This window comes from Ammospiza nelsoni, chromosome Z (genome assembly GCF_027579445.1).
Source record: "Ammospiza nelsoni isolate bAmmNel1 chromosome Z, bAmmNel1.pri, whole genome shotgun sequence".
Taxonomy (NCBI): domain Eukaryota; kingdom Metazoa; phylum Chordata; class Aves; order Passeriformes; family Passerellidae; genus Ammospiza; species Ammospiza nelsoni.
The window spans coordinates 71,768,397-71,782,839 of record NC_080669.1 but is presented as its reverse complement, the minus strand read 5'-3'; the positions used below and the strand labels follow the sequence as shown (position 1 = coordinate 71,782,839).

The 14,443-nt window shown below is 36.9% G+C and overlaps 1 protein-coding gene across 1 annotated transcript in view; it reads right to left on the bottom strand.

Moving 5' to 3' along the window:
* Positions 1–8,747: 8,747 nt before the first annotated feature.
* Positions 8,748–14,443, bottom strand: part of ALDH1A1 (aldehyde dehydrogenase 1 family member A1) — a 29,056-nt gene continuing 23,360 nt past the window's right edge. Inside the window, exons 11-13 of the mRNA XM_059491958.1 lie at positions 12,826–12,983; positions 11,218–11,292; positions 8,748–9,336 (exon numbers count right to left, since the gene is read on the bottom strand). Coding sequence (XP_059347941.1) covers positions 9,264–9,336; positions 11,218–11,292; positions 12,826–12,983 — 306 coding nt within the window. The 3' untranslated portion in view covers positions 8,748–9,263. The remainder of the gene's footprint in view (positions 9,337–11,217; positions 11,293–12,825; positions 12,984–14,443) is intronic.

Here is a 14,443-nt window from a genome sequence, read left to right as displayed (position 1 = left end):
CCTGGACTTTTAAGGTAATGTTTGCAAAATATCATGGGGATAGAATGTGTAATTTACTTTTGCTTTCAAATTTTATAACTAAAAATGCATTCTTACAAATGCTAAAACTTAATAATTGACCATATTTTGCTGCCTGTTAAATAATACAAGACATTTTATTTCTACCACTGTGGTTTTCTGGATCAAATACATATTGACAGCACAACTTGTCTCTTGACATAGAAACATATCCTCCCACTTCAGTAGCATTCTTGATTTATTTTATGTCCTTTCTTTCTGATTCCTTTTTCAAGCTTTGTTTTTTTTAAGTTTGTAAAGCTTTTGGGAGAAAAAATCTTGTCCAGATTCTTCCCTGGAGTACCTCTGCCTTCATCTCATTATTGTGAATGAGAGTTGACCTTGCAGTTGTGGATTTTAACAGGTGATTTTAGTTCACTGTAACACACATTCACAGCTTTGTGCATGAGTACTTAAAGAAGTAAGATTTCTTACAGAGAGCACAGTGACAAAAAAGTAAACAGATTATTTTTGTTTAAGCATGTAATGCCATATTTATACAGTAAGAATTTTAAATTTAAATATTTAACTTATTTCTGGATTCTTTAAACTGATGTGCTCTTTTTTCTGTCCTCACATTTCTTTTACATTCTCCTGTCTGCATACCACTGTTACTAGTCTCATCTTCAAAAAAATTTATTCCATGAACCATTCAACACAAAGATTAGTTTTAGAGATGCGCATTTTCTTTCAGTATAAAAGATTTAAGGGGTGTCTTTCAGACAAAACCATGTTTTTGGAAGCTAAAGGAGGAATGCCATGCAAGCAGTCCTGAGGGAGTAAAGCACTAGATTCCAATGAAGAACTCCTGTTCAGAGCATATCAATGTTCATAGAAGATATTTGTCTGAATGACAAGGCTATCTCAAGCCATCAAAATTAATGCTAGTGACAGCTGACATTCCTTGAAAATACTCTGTTTAAAAAATCTTAGTAGATGGGACTGAAAATTTTGTGTGGGCTATAGTTGTTCAGAAGTGGTCTCTGTTGTTCACAAAGCAGCGCCAGCTTGGACAATTCTGAATACTAGATTTAACAGTGAAAACTATCAGACTTTGCTAGATGTGGTGGTGATGGAAAGTTTTGGACTCTAGGAGTCAATCTTATTAGTACACAACTGGCTTCTCCCATACATGGGAGAAGGAACACGAAGGAACTCCTAATGAGCTGTGAATCTCTTCTTTCCAGATGCTTTCCAGCTGCGTTAGTGCCATAAACCCCCCCAAAAACCTGCATCGGACTGGCTTACCCCACTCTTCTCACAGGTAATGGTTTGTTTGCTAGGGAAGTAGGCAAAGAAAGAGGCAATGAAACCACTATGACCTTGACCTGGGCAGGCATGCTTGGTGAGATAGAGAAGGCATTTGTCTCTTTCTTTCTATATGTCTGCTCTGTCAAAGTGTTTTATTTTTATAATCTCCTTCTACAAAATAAAGTTTTGCCATGTTCTGTTATTGTAAATATACTCCATAATAAAATTACTTGCATAGAACTCATATTTGTGTTCTATAGGATTAGTACTTAAATACAGGTTTTTCTGTCAGTAAAGTATAAATAGGGAAAAAAATTAGCATGTGCAACAAGCAAATCTCATAAAAATTTATTCATTTGGATAAAAAGTTTAAAAGGTGGTCTTCTGGTATCCATAAAGCCATCTATTTAAACAGCCTAATTTCTAGCATTAAAAAACCCAGTGAAAGTTAGTTATAAAGTCTAGATATTCTCAGAGGCAAGAAAAAGTGAAAGATAAAATGTTGAAGGTTTTAGAAAGGCTGCCTTAGTGGTGGCGAGTATATCACATACAGGAAAGGACGCAGTCTAGGTGGTTTTTGAGCTAATGACACATTGTCAGACATGATCTATTTTGTGTCAGTGAATGCACGGACATATTTCCTTTGGATATGATTTTGTTAAGGTAATGTAGACCTCTCTGAAAAGGAGTGCAGTTACACAGTGAAGACTGAAGAAACCTATTGTGAGGAAAACATATATCCTGCTTTGCTGAGTGTAAGGTTTAGGGTCCTAATATAATTTCTCAAAGAGCTGGACCTCTCATTAGGGTTAATGGCATTTTTAATTTTTTATTAGAATAAAATCATTAATGTTGGAAAATACCTCTAAGATCATTGAGTTCAATTGTCTTCTTCTGTTTGCTTGCTGAGGTCTAGAGAGAAACAAAAGGAAGCCTTATCCTTCCATCACAAAATCAACAAAAATATAAGATATGAAACAAGCTGTTTATCAGACTTCAAGGTATCCTTAGCTCAATAGAGGGGATTCTTTTCATAATGGCTAATTTGCATGTAAACAACTCCAAAATTTAATTTCTCAATCATATTAAGGGGACACTAGCAAAAACCCCAAAGTGTTTAGAGTTTTTTTTCTTGGAATTTGATTTTGTGAGTTGTGAATACTTCTCTCCTTTGCCTCCTTACTCTTGTTTTGACCATGATTGTTCGTTCACAGGAACTTGTATCTTTAAAAGATTGCCATCAAATCAGTGGACTAACACACACAGTGCTAGCAATGCACCATGCCTGTCCATAGTATGAGTTCTAAAGTAGGTGCTAACACGTCTGTGCATGGGACATATTTATGCTCCAAGTAGAAGGTTCACATGACACTTCCATTCTTTTTTTTCACACCCCCAAAAAGTCTTTCCTGTTCCTGAATGTAGCTAATTGTGGACAGTGTTGTTTGCTCTCACTTGGTTCACTTACTTTCCTGTCAGACATTTCTCTCTTATTAGGGCAATACATCTCAAATATTGCTCAAATGTCACCAGCCTCATTCTTGCTGTCACTACAGTGTATTCCTTGGTCATAAGCAGAGGGTACTACATATTATAAGGAGCTGTGTTCAGAATCCAAAATAGTGGGTTCACCAACATGCAAGCAGGCCATGGGTAAGGCCTCGATGGTTTGTAACATTTGGCAAGGTTTGAGGATCAAAAGCACTATTTTGTTTGCTGCAGCAGGGTTCGTGCTGCATGGGCCGTGCTGTATTATTAAAGATTTTTAGCAGTATATGAAATGGTACTCATACAGAATGTGAAAAAGTAACGGATTTTTCTGAGCTCTTAGTGAGAAGAATATGGCCAGGTGCAATACTATGTTTAATAACTTAAAAGCTTATCAGAGTGTGTCAAATTGCTCTTCATGTCTAGAGCCATCTTGGATTGGGTGTATTGATCATTTGTAATTGTCAAGCTGTTATTTAGTCATAATCTTATGCTCCACATAAGACTATAATCAATATGAAAATAGAAACTAAAATGAGAAAACAAATCCTCTCATTGCTGCTGTCTGTTCTAGCTTTCTTCCTTTAAAAAAATCCTCAGCACTAATCTTTTTTCTTGTGAGAGCTGGCTACTTCTATTCAGCTTCTGTCAATGACAACCTTATGGTATTTTGGTTACTATTTCTGCCACATCTCTCTGCTTGGCCTGCTAGTGATGTGTAAAACAGCTATGGTGTCTTGCCCTTGCACGGCCAGTTTACAGCACTGCGTTGCAGCATGTGTCCAACTGATGGTGATCTCTCTGACCTGCTATTAATTGTATTAAATAAATAAAAAGTCACAAAGAAGGATGTAAAACAAAACATAAAGAGGCTGCTTCAGAAGACCCCAAAGACCCCAAAGTGGTGCTGACACGCATATATACATAGTGTGGGAGACAACAGCTCACCTTGAAAATTTAAAAAGGTTTATTACACCTTGACAAAAATACAACAAGGGACTGCATAAGGAAAAATTCACAACTCTGGGAACTTCCCTTGTGGATACCATGTGGCTGGTTCATCTTCAAGATGTATGCTCAGTCTTTCATACCCCTGGGGGTTGCATCAGCCAACCCTGGCCCCTCCCAGAGTCTGTCAGTCAGCTCTTTGCAGTTCATTGGCAGAGACTGCTTTCTTGTGACCTTAGTGGAGATCAGGCCATGCTGCACCCCCTAAGCAACAAGCTTTTCCATTCCCAACTGCCCCATGCAAGGGACACCTGTGCAGCCTTCTTTTTTACCTGTCCTATACAACCCCAGCTGTCTGATGGTAACAGTACAGGGGGGAAAAGGGAAATATGGGGAGAACAGAGGACATTTAAACTACAATAACATAACTATACATCACTGAAACTTTTATTAATATTCACACAATAGTTATCTTTTAATTGCAAGCGCCAATCACCTCATTATCCATCTATATAGTCCCTCATAGAATGTTCTAGAAGCCTTCTGACCAGTCATGGGCTGCATGGGCACTCCCAGCTGGTGTCAGAGCCCTTTGCAAGTTCTTTGCTCCTCACCATAACCTGCCTGGATACCCTCAATTGTAGCTTCTTATTTCTTGAGGCCCAGTGTTTTTTGTCTGTGGTGTGTCTGTGTGGCCGCTCTCTAGCCTGTCCATTCCATGACATGCTCCCACACTGTGTAGGTATCAACCTTGTTGCTGCTCTTTGAAGATGGTTCCACAAGCTGGATTTTCAACAGTCAGATCACCCAATACGCAGTTCCGTTTGTTGGGTCACTATCCTGACCTATGTTTCATGCATTAAACTGACTGACTTAGTTTATGTTGTGCTTCCAGATTTTCTACTTTCGTTTGCAGAGCACTATATTCATCAAGTCACTGTTTTTATCTCAGCATAGCAAGTGTTATAATTCAGTCCTTCTGACCTCCTACTTAGTTTACAGGGACCTATTGTTTTCAAATTACCAGAGATCTCTTTTTATTGCCTTATTTTATACTTTCCATAATAAGGACTTATCTAAATCTCAGTTTTCAGTGGTGGAATATGTGGAAAACAGCACTAACATCAAGAGAACTGTACTATGACTTGAATGGAAAGAAGGAGAGCAGAGAGATCAGGCGATTCAAAAATAGTCTGATAGCAAACAGGGTGATAGAGGGGCTGGAGAAGAACACTCCATCTATTAAAGCTCATGTTAAGTCTTTCAAAATTATAGTGAGATCTTACAATGAGATCTTTCAGAACCTCAGAGTGATTTTTGTTTTGTCCTTTGCTTTTGTTCCTCATTGGATTCCTTATGCTTCCTTTACTGCTCCCTTCCTTCTCCCCTCTTTTTCTTGCACTTGTCTTTTCTGCACTTATCTTTTGCATCCCAGATGGCCTACTCTTCTCCCCAAAAACCTATTGGCTGCCAAGTTCACATCTTTCAAATTCCTCCCTAAAACCTATTTCATCAGGGAATTTTCGCTTTTTATCCAAGCCAGATGCCTTTCTTGCTCTGAATATTTTTTCCATATCTTTTCTTCTCTGTCTTAAGGCCAACATATCTGGTAGTCAAGGATTATCAGTAATTTTCTTCCTTGAAACAGAATGAGAATTCCTTACAAATTCACTGTTTTGACTAAAATAGCCTAAGGGTGTTTCTATCCTTCTGTTGCTATTCAAAAGCTTCCTCTCTTTAAAAAAAAAAAATTAGTGTGTTGGAGGCAGGGAAGGGGGCAGGGATCACCTCACTGTTGGCAAGAAAATGGTTCTAAGGACTCCAGATTTCTAGAGTTTGCTTTCCTGTGTGGTATAAAATTACTTGAAACAAATAACCTTCAAACAAAACTGCAAAATCATGTCCTTAGTCATACTTCTGTGAATATTAAAGGCGTGCCTTTATTAGTGTTAAGGGGTTAGAAAAAGAGTTCACTAGGAAAATGAGTAGTCCCATTTAAATCTGCTGGAATGTTGCTCTACATTATTTACCTAGACAGCCATTGCCTTCAAGAACATTGGTAAAATGTCATGGTTTCAAAAAATAAAATAAACATTTAATAACTGCTGCTGACACTAGCAGTCAGTTTTCAGGGGCCTTGAAAGGACATGCTCATTTCTCTCGTTAAATTTCATCCTCTGCTAAATACTGACTACAAATTCACTAACATTATAAGCAATATTTACATAGAGATCAACTAGTGCTCTTCTCGTGTTTCATTCCAGTAAATTTCAGTTGTACTGCTTGGCACATAATGGGAGTAACATGATAATGATTCAGTCCCAGAGAGAAAGGGCCTCCTTAATCACCTGTGTAATATTTGCAGAGTTTAAGTCCTCATTTATTCCTGTTCAGATCACAAGTCATCATACCCATGTACAGGTATAATGCAAAGACATGGCAAAGATATTTCACCATCAGATCGAGACTCTAATACTATGAACATAGTTACAAACACACCTAATTTTGAAAGGACATTTCTTTTATTAACAGAGTGATTAGTACTAACACTGAATGCATTTCTGAGAAAAATCCACCCCTGACCTTTGACTCAGTAAAGTGGCAGTTGAGGAACAAGTAGGACCATATACTTCTTTTTTTTCTGGCTTGGGCATCATCCTATACTGTGAACAAATGTGCTTCTGTAAGTCAGACCGGACTATGAAATTTATTGAGCCCTTGTTTGCCTCCTTCAAACATATTTAAACTCCTTAAGGGAATGACACACATACTGAATTCCTTAAGCTTACTAGATGCCAAAGGGTATATCTCTTTACATAGGCATTTCTTGAGAACAACTTCAGTGTGGCATCAGATCAATGCAAATCTCTATCTGACTCTGTTGAAAACTTTAGGTGTTAAACCTTGGCTGAATGACAGACTCTCTCCCTTTCTCCCTCTTTCTTTTCCCTATACATAATATACATATAAAAGCACTTCTCTGACTCAAGGCATTTGAAATATGGCAACTTCAAGTTGCTACTAGAAGCCACATTTTGATCACATTGAAAAAATAAAATTGACATGACAAGATAATTTCCAGCTTTCTTTTACCCATCAAGACTATCAAATAGGAACTAAAATACATATTCGCAATAATGTTGGGAACACTATTAAAGTATTTTAGACATTCAAATGATAAAAAACAATATATATATGCATACATGGGTCCAATTGGTCCTTCTCCTAAAGAGCTATATTATGCTGTGTTTTACCTTTCCTTGCATTGTATTCCAAAGTCATGCTTTGCTTGGGCTTGCAGTCACAGGCACCATGGTAGGACTGGATTTGCAGTTCTGTGCTGCCAAAGAACACTCTGATTAGCCCTAGTTTGCTTCTAAGAGCTGAATGGTTACAGTGGTTGGACCATACCAGAAACCACGTGTGAGCCTGCTGGCTTAAAGTCACCAAAAAGGAACCCCGTTTTGCTCCCTTGTATCCTTCTTCCAGGTAAAGAAGTTAAGTCAGGAAGATCAGGAATATAATTTCAGAATCACCCTCTTGATCCAAGAGAAAATTAAGACAAAGGCTTAATTTGACTTATTTATTCTTCTTTGAGATTTCTAGTCTTTAATACAAAAGCAGAAGATGGTAAAGATTTTTTAAGATCCACCAACTCTACAAATGGCTTTTCATTCTTTTAAAATATGAAATCCTTCACTGTATCTATGTTTTCACTACTACTATGTTCATTGCCACTTTTAAAGGCTTCCAGATAATTTTGCCATGTTTTTATCTGCAGCTTATTTTTAAAGATCTTTTTCTTTGTTTTTCACTTTATTTGTAATTTATATTTATTTCTGTGCTTTCTTCTGTCTACTATCCTCTGTAGAAAAATCTCTGATAATTATATCACAGTACACTATTACTTTTGATTAATTCTTCCTTCTTTTCATTTATTAGTCTTTTACTTGTTTCTTATATGAGACCAGAATTGAATTTGTTTGAAAACTATGTCTTATGAAGTTACTTTAGAGGCATGAATATGGGATTTGGAATGGATGCCTTCCAAAAAATAGACAGTATAGAGGCTGTGGAGAGAAATACCACAAATTTTATGTCCCGTTCTTAATGGAAAAAGGCATTCTAAGAAGAGTCATAGGCTGAAAGTCTCATCTGTATTTTGTTCCAACTATAATATTCAAAAGAAAAATAATTAAAAAATGACCAGCGTATCCAAATGAACAGAACCCTTTTTCCTTTTAATACATGTGCAAATTCTCCATACTTGAGGCTTAAAAGTTTTTGTTGTGCCACGTTCTTATTGCTGGGCAGGGCTTGTACTGCGTACCAGGCTGTCTGTAAGGCCGAGCCCGTGTAACAAAGAGGTGACTTGTGGCTCTGGATTCAGTCCTGACAAAAAACGAGCCTGTCAGCAGCAGGCTGTGGCTGGCTGTCTGAAGGCACCATGCCAGAGCTCACCTGGTGGCTGCTGGTGCTGAGAGGCCATCAGGGGTGCTGGCAGCTGAGCCCCTAGAGAGCTGTGAAAGGCACCTTGGGACACGGGTGTTTAAAGAGGGTCCTCAGGAGAACAAGCAGCTGTAAGGAACAGAGGAGCAAACAGGATGATAAAGGACAATGGATTAGAGGAGAAAAGAAGACGGAAGAGAACAGGCTAGTTGCATGAAAGTATGTGAGTACAGGAAAAATGTAGCAGGTGTAAATCACAAAGGAGATTACCTTCCCTCCCCTCCTCTTCTTTCTCTTCATGGTCTCTTGCCCATAAGTCCGGTAAGATTTGTTATGCACTTACCATAGCCAAGTGCTGGCTCTTTGCAAATTGTTTACTGTTCTGTGTGCTCATGTTTTTCCAGTTGTAATACTGGCAAAATATTGGGGTCTTTATCCTCCATGTAGCAGATGTAGTTTATTTCTGATGACCTGAACACACCACTGGTGCCTCTGGTACATTTTGCCTAGTGGTAAACTGGTATAATAGAAAAGACTAATGAAGGGAGAAGAAATAGGTTTTGTAGGTGAACTTTAATATTTTTTTAACATACAGATTACATTCATGTAGCATGATGAACAACTTTAATAGTCTGAGAAATGTATCTAGAGAAACATAGAAACGTCTGCTGGCTACTCTTTAGCGTTTTTGTTAAGGCCATAAAGCAAATGCAAGGACAACTTGACATCTAACACTTACAAGAGCATGTAAATTCAAACCGTACTTGCAGAATATACTGAAAAAGGAAAATTTTCATAACACTGCAGAGAACTACAACTGCAAACAAGAGTAGATATTTCTGGATTTGGGTTTTAAAATGAGTTAGCTGTGAACCAGACATTAAAGATTTTTTTCATAATCACATTAATTTTTTCTATGCTATTCCTTATATTGGTAATGTAAGAAGGTACCTCTTATACAGTCAGAAAGCAGAAAAGTTAATGTATCACGTGGGCAACAAGACAACTGAGAATTCACATAGCCTTTTCAGATTCATTTGAAGACGTTAATTTCTGCACCTCAAACAGCATTACGAGTTCTTTTGAGGGATTTTGATGGTGACAGTCTTAACTTCCGTGTATTCATGAAGACCATATTCTCCCCTAGATAAAAGAGAACCAAGAGTAGCATTTATGCTAATGCTTTTTATATGAGTTTTTTCTGTATTGGATTTTCAGAGGTAGTGTGCAATTGTCTGGATGTGTAACAAGTACACTGGACATATTTGGAAGACAGCTGTGCAGCTAGACTGCTCCTGGAAACCTTTTGAAAAACTACAGCAATGGTCTCCTGATAAAAATGGCAGAGAGAGTAGTTTTATTTCTGTGAATGGTGTTTAATTTAGAGTATTTCTAAACCAGATTTCTGTACAGCAGATCAAGAGCATGTTAGATCTTCACAAGTATGTTCAGCAAATTATTTGTAAAGCTCTTCTGATGTCAAGAGCTTTCTCCAGAGTCAAAGAGTATGAACTTCATCTCAAGTAAATGGGGGACAAAACTATTCCACCATGAAAACTGATACAGTGAAAAAGAGTTTAAGTCTCTGACATTATGAACATGTTTTACCTTTATGTTTTCAGTGATGAGATGAAGCTTGTTTGTATTCCTAACTATTTGACATCTGGTGCAGTCAAACTATTTAGACATAACTGATTGTTCTGCAGAACAAGGGTTTGCTACAGTATAATGTTACACAGACCTCACTGCTGTCTTATTAGATAGATATATAAGCAAAACAGAAATCTGTGCTCAGGACACTTGTGCTGGGTGAAAATGTTTACTGATTCCCTTCATTTTTTGGAGAGGAATTTTGTTAGTATATGATATTTGGTAGTTTAATTCATAATGCCATTATCACTCCAAGAATTATATGGATAATTTTATTTTGAGATCAGGGAAGTCAGTGGCTTAACACAACCACATCCTATTTTTTTCAGTATAGGTTTGTTTTTCCACTTCTCCTAAAAATGATTGTCACATATTTACAAATTTTCTCATGACAGACATCTATCTGGTGATGAGTTTTCCTTGTCCTATAGAGGGAATGTTTTTATAGGTCTGATAATTGTGAATTTGAAGCTGAAAACTTTGTTAGAATTAAAGATTCCTTCATTCAAAATGTACTGTTATAGAGAACATTTTTGATAGTCTGTTATTTCCAGCAAATAAATCCAAAAAAATATTTCTGAAAAAGATTGTAATTCAGAATTTATTATCTCCCAATTATTGGCACCCGCACCCAACAAAGGAAAAGCTGAATTTGATAAAAATATCTTAAATTATTAAAGGGTTTCAATTTCAAGTTTTCTAAAGCTCTCAACATTGGCTTGACTGTTTTCTTTGAAGTCAGTGGGAGTTTTGCCATCAGAAGCAGTTTGTGCCCAGTGATGAGCACGTATGAAAGCACTAGCCTTTATCTCTGAAGAAACAACATAAAGAGAAGCTCTGAAGTGCCTCACCCATACATATCTGATCAAAAGATCAAAAGGCTACAGAGGATTATTTTTATCAAAACTTTTGGCCTGGCTGGCACATACTCTAAAAACATTATTTTTACAAATTTTAACTGAAAAATCTTACTTAAATCAAGGATTTTGGGAAGACTTGTGTTTTCGAAACCTAGCATTTAAAGGGGATTTCACAAAAAACCCACAGATTAATCTTCATGAAAATGAGAGTTTCTCTATATATGCAAAAACTGTAAACCATAAACACAATGTCAGTTTTGCTTAGCAGTAAACCATTATATACTGCGAATCAGTCATATCGAAAAAGTGTGCCCCTAAGAAATTTTCTTATTTATTTTGTAAAAGAATTGCTGGTTGATGTTGCGTCTGACAACATGATGTCTCTAAGCACTCTAGAGACTTATTTGCCAAGGATGTCTCAAACTGGACATCCTAGTTATGCATATTTTAAGTCAGGGTTTGGAATTTCATTTGAATTTCCTGTGAATCTACAGCTTTAAAAGTATTTACTTACATTTCTCGTCCATTTCCCGACATCTTAAAACCTCCAAAGGGACATTGAGCAGACAATGCACTATAGCAATTAACCCTAGAAGAACAGGAAAATTACTTTTGACAGTGCGAAACAATTTTTTTTCACTTCTGAAAAATCAGAGGTTTTCTGTCACCTCTAAAAAGCTTATGGTCATGGTCACAAACTGCATCTATGTATATATCTGCAAAAATACATGTAGTTTGAAGTTCAGATGAATGAAGCATCAAAAACAACTACAGTTATTATCAGGGTACTAAAACTCAGCAAGGGTCTTCAAGCTGAGAGAAAGTCATATATTTCTCTGATCATTGCAATAAAATTTCTAATTTGTATACAAGCTCTCTCACAAAAGGTTATCCACAGATAAGTGTTCTGCAGAAGAGTTTATGTACCCTTCCAATAGATAAATGCAGGATAGCTTAACTATATATTTAGGAAGTTTTGTTTGGTTCTACTCAGTTAAACCTTATTCTGTATTGTGGTTGAGAACCAAGACACAATAATGAGTAAGAAAGGAATTTCACAGGCAACTTCTTAGGTATGAAGAATTTTGGCAGAATGTGCATCCCATTTCCTAGCTGAGAAGCTTTTTTTGTATTAGAACTTTGTCAAATCAAATATTCTCTATTTTCATATCTTATATTCTCTCCTCCTTGCCAGTCAATTGGTTCCAACAAAAGAGATTCTGTTCATAGCTAGAGGATTCCTAGACCACCAATCATGTAAGAGCAAATCCCAAATATTCCACTTCTATTCTAAATTTTCTTCCATATAAAGAATACCAACTCTGAAGGCAAGACTGTTAGCTTATTTTTGGAAAGCATATGTTCTTAGGTCACAGGACTTGGGCAGGAATTTGTGCTGGTCGCAAGTGCTTCCAGATAAAATGTAAATTGGACACAGGTTTTGCATTCAAGTAAAATTGGTTGTTCTCCATCTGATGCATTGAAATAACTGTAGGGAAATGCAGATCTTTGTCAGTGATTGTCATTAGACCCTGCTATGCCTCCAAGCTTTCACTCTTTCATTTCTTAGCTTTTTCTTTTCCAGCTCCGTATAGGTTGCTTCTTCTTTTCTATAGCTGGAAATAGTTGGCCCTGTAGTAGTCCTCCCAGCTTGTATATCCTCTCTTTGTTCAATCACATTTTATCAACCTTTCCCATTACAGAAATGGAAAAGGGTCTGCCCAGGCTAATGGCCACTGAACTTCACATAATTAACTTCTTTACACAATGTCAAAACTGATCTCATTAATTATCCATTAGGCTATCCCCAGATCCTGAAGTAAAGGGCACTCTCACAGAATTTGCTTTTGTTTCCTTTTCTTTTTAGCAAGTAAATTTCCTTTTTTTGGACTAAGTTTATCATAAAATGGTATGATGACTAACAAGAAGTAATTATTTAGTAACACATATAATAGGGAAACATATGGGAAAGATAAACAGAAGAGACAATGATCTACCTCTATAAAGATGACAAAGAATAAATATTAAAAAAACCCCACCCAAAATACTGTGAATATGTCTCACAATTGGTAGTATTGACACCTGCAGATCTAAACTAAGAATTAAAAAAAACTTTATTTACCATACTGTTCCAGCCTGAAGGGCAGCTGCAAATGTCAATGCTTTGTCAATGTCTTTGGTAAAAACTGCTGCTGCTAAGCCATAGGTGGTATTATTTGCCCTCTTGATAACTTCATCTATGGTTTTAAACTTCATGATTTGTTGAACAGGTCCAAATATCTGTATCAAACACATGTAAACATATGACGTGAACTAGAATAACTTACTATTTGAAGTAATTGATGTATTTTAAGTTTACTTTTGTCAGATGGCCTTATTCCTGAATTAATGCAGTCAAGAGTGAATAAAATTCTAAAAAATACCATAAGTTTGCATAAAGATTTTTGCAATATGAAGGAACTCAAGATTATCTATTGAAAATAATTTCTAAAACCATAAATGAACAATGAAAACAAATAAACAGTGATCAAAAAGCACCCATCATAAAGATAGTTAACATGGCGTCAGTGTGCTATGTATCTATACTGATTACCAACAAACTTGTGTTTTCTGGACAAGCTCTATTTTTAAAGTCAAGAAAAACTTTCAATTTTCCATTCATCTAAATTTATTATTAGAATTTTATCCCTGCAGGTAGCTGCACAACCGAGAATGTACTCCAAAGGAAACAACTGATTCTGCTTTCCATGTGGGTGTCAGGTAAGAAAATTGTCCTGCAGGTTCAGCTCTCCTGCTACCATTGTTCAGAGTTCTCAGCAGAGGTGCCCGTGCCTATCACAGGACACCAAGACTATGTGGGCTGAGGGAGGCATTATGACATCTAACTAATTCTATTTCCATCGACTGTGAGCTTTCTACTTGACTGAGTTTTTAGTTAGTGCTGGTTTCTAGCTAGAGTTCTAAGGATTGATTTCCATAGATCAGAAAATCACTGAACATTCCTCCAATGCTCAAGTGGTGAGCATTCAAAACTCATTCTTTAAACTACCTTGGCTACTCACAGCTTCTTTGTTCATTACACTTGAAAAATATAAGGACCAGTTCTTGCACTTCTGACCAAAGGGTAACTAAGAGAACTGCAAAAAAAATTGTAACTGTGCTGTTTCCTACTTTACTTATAGTATGGTGGAAACAATCAAAATTCTGTCTCATACAGGTCTATCATGTTTTACAACCCTCTTCCTGTCACAATTAATTCTAAATGCTGTGGTGTTCATTTTAACTCAGGCTGTTGGCTCTTGCTGGATGTAGTAAATATGTTTAGGAGGCTGCATCAGCTTTCTAATATGAAGTAGCATAATGGACACCAATTGCAGCCCAATTGCAGCAGCTATTAATTAAGATAAATGTTAAAAAAAACACAGAGAAGAAGTCATGACTTGACTTTGAATCTTTATGTAGAGAACTAGCTCAGATGGCAGCTCAGGACTCTCAATTGTCTCTGGTGCCAGTCACTGGTGCCAGTCACTGGTGCCCTAGCATTGTCATCTTAGTTGGGACAGTAGCAGATTCTTCAATGAAGTGTAGACACATCTGCAAACTGATCTAAGTTAAGTAGTCCCACAGGGGCAAAATGAAATGCCAGAAACAAAATGCCTCTGGAAGCGCCATCCACCTAGTTTCTCACATTGCAAAGCAGCTGCCTGGTGCACACAAGCACCACTCAGGCAGTGTAAAAT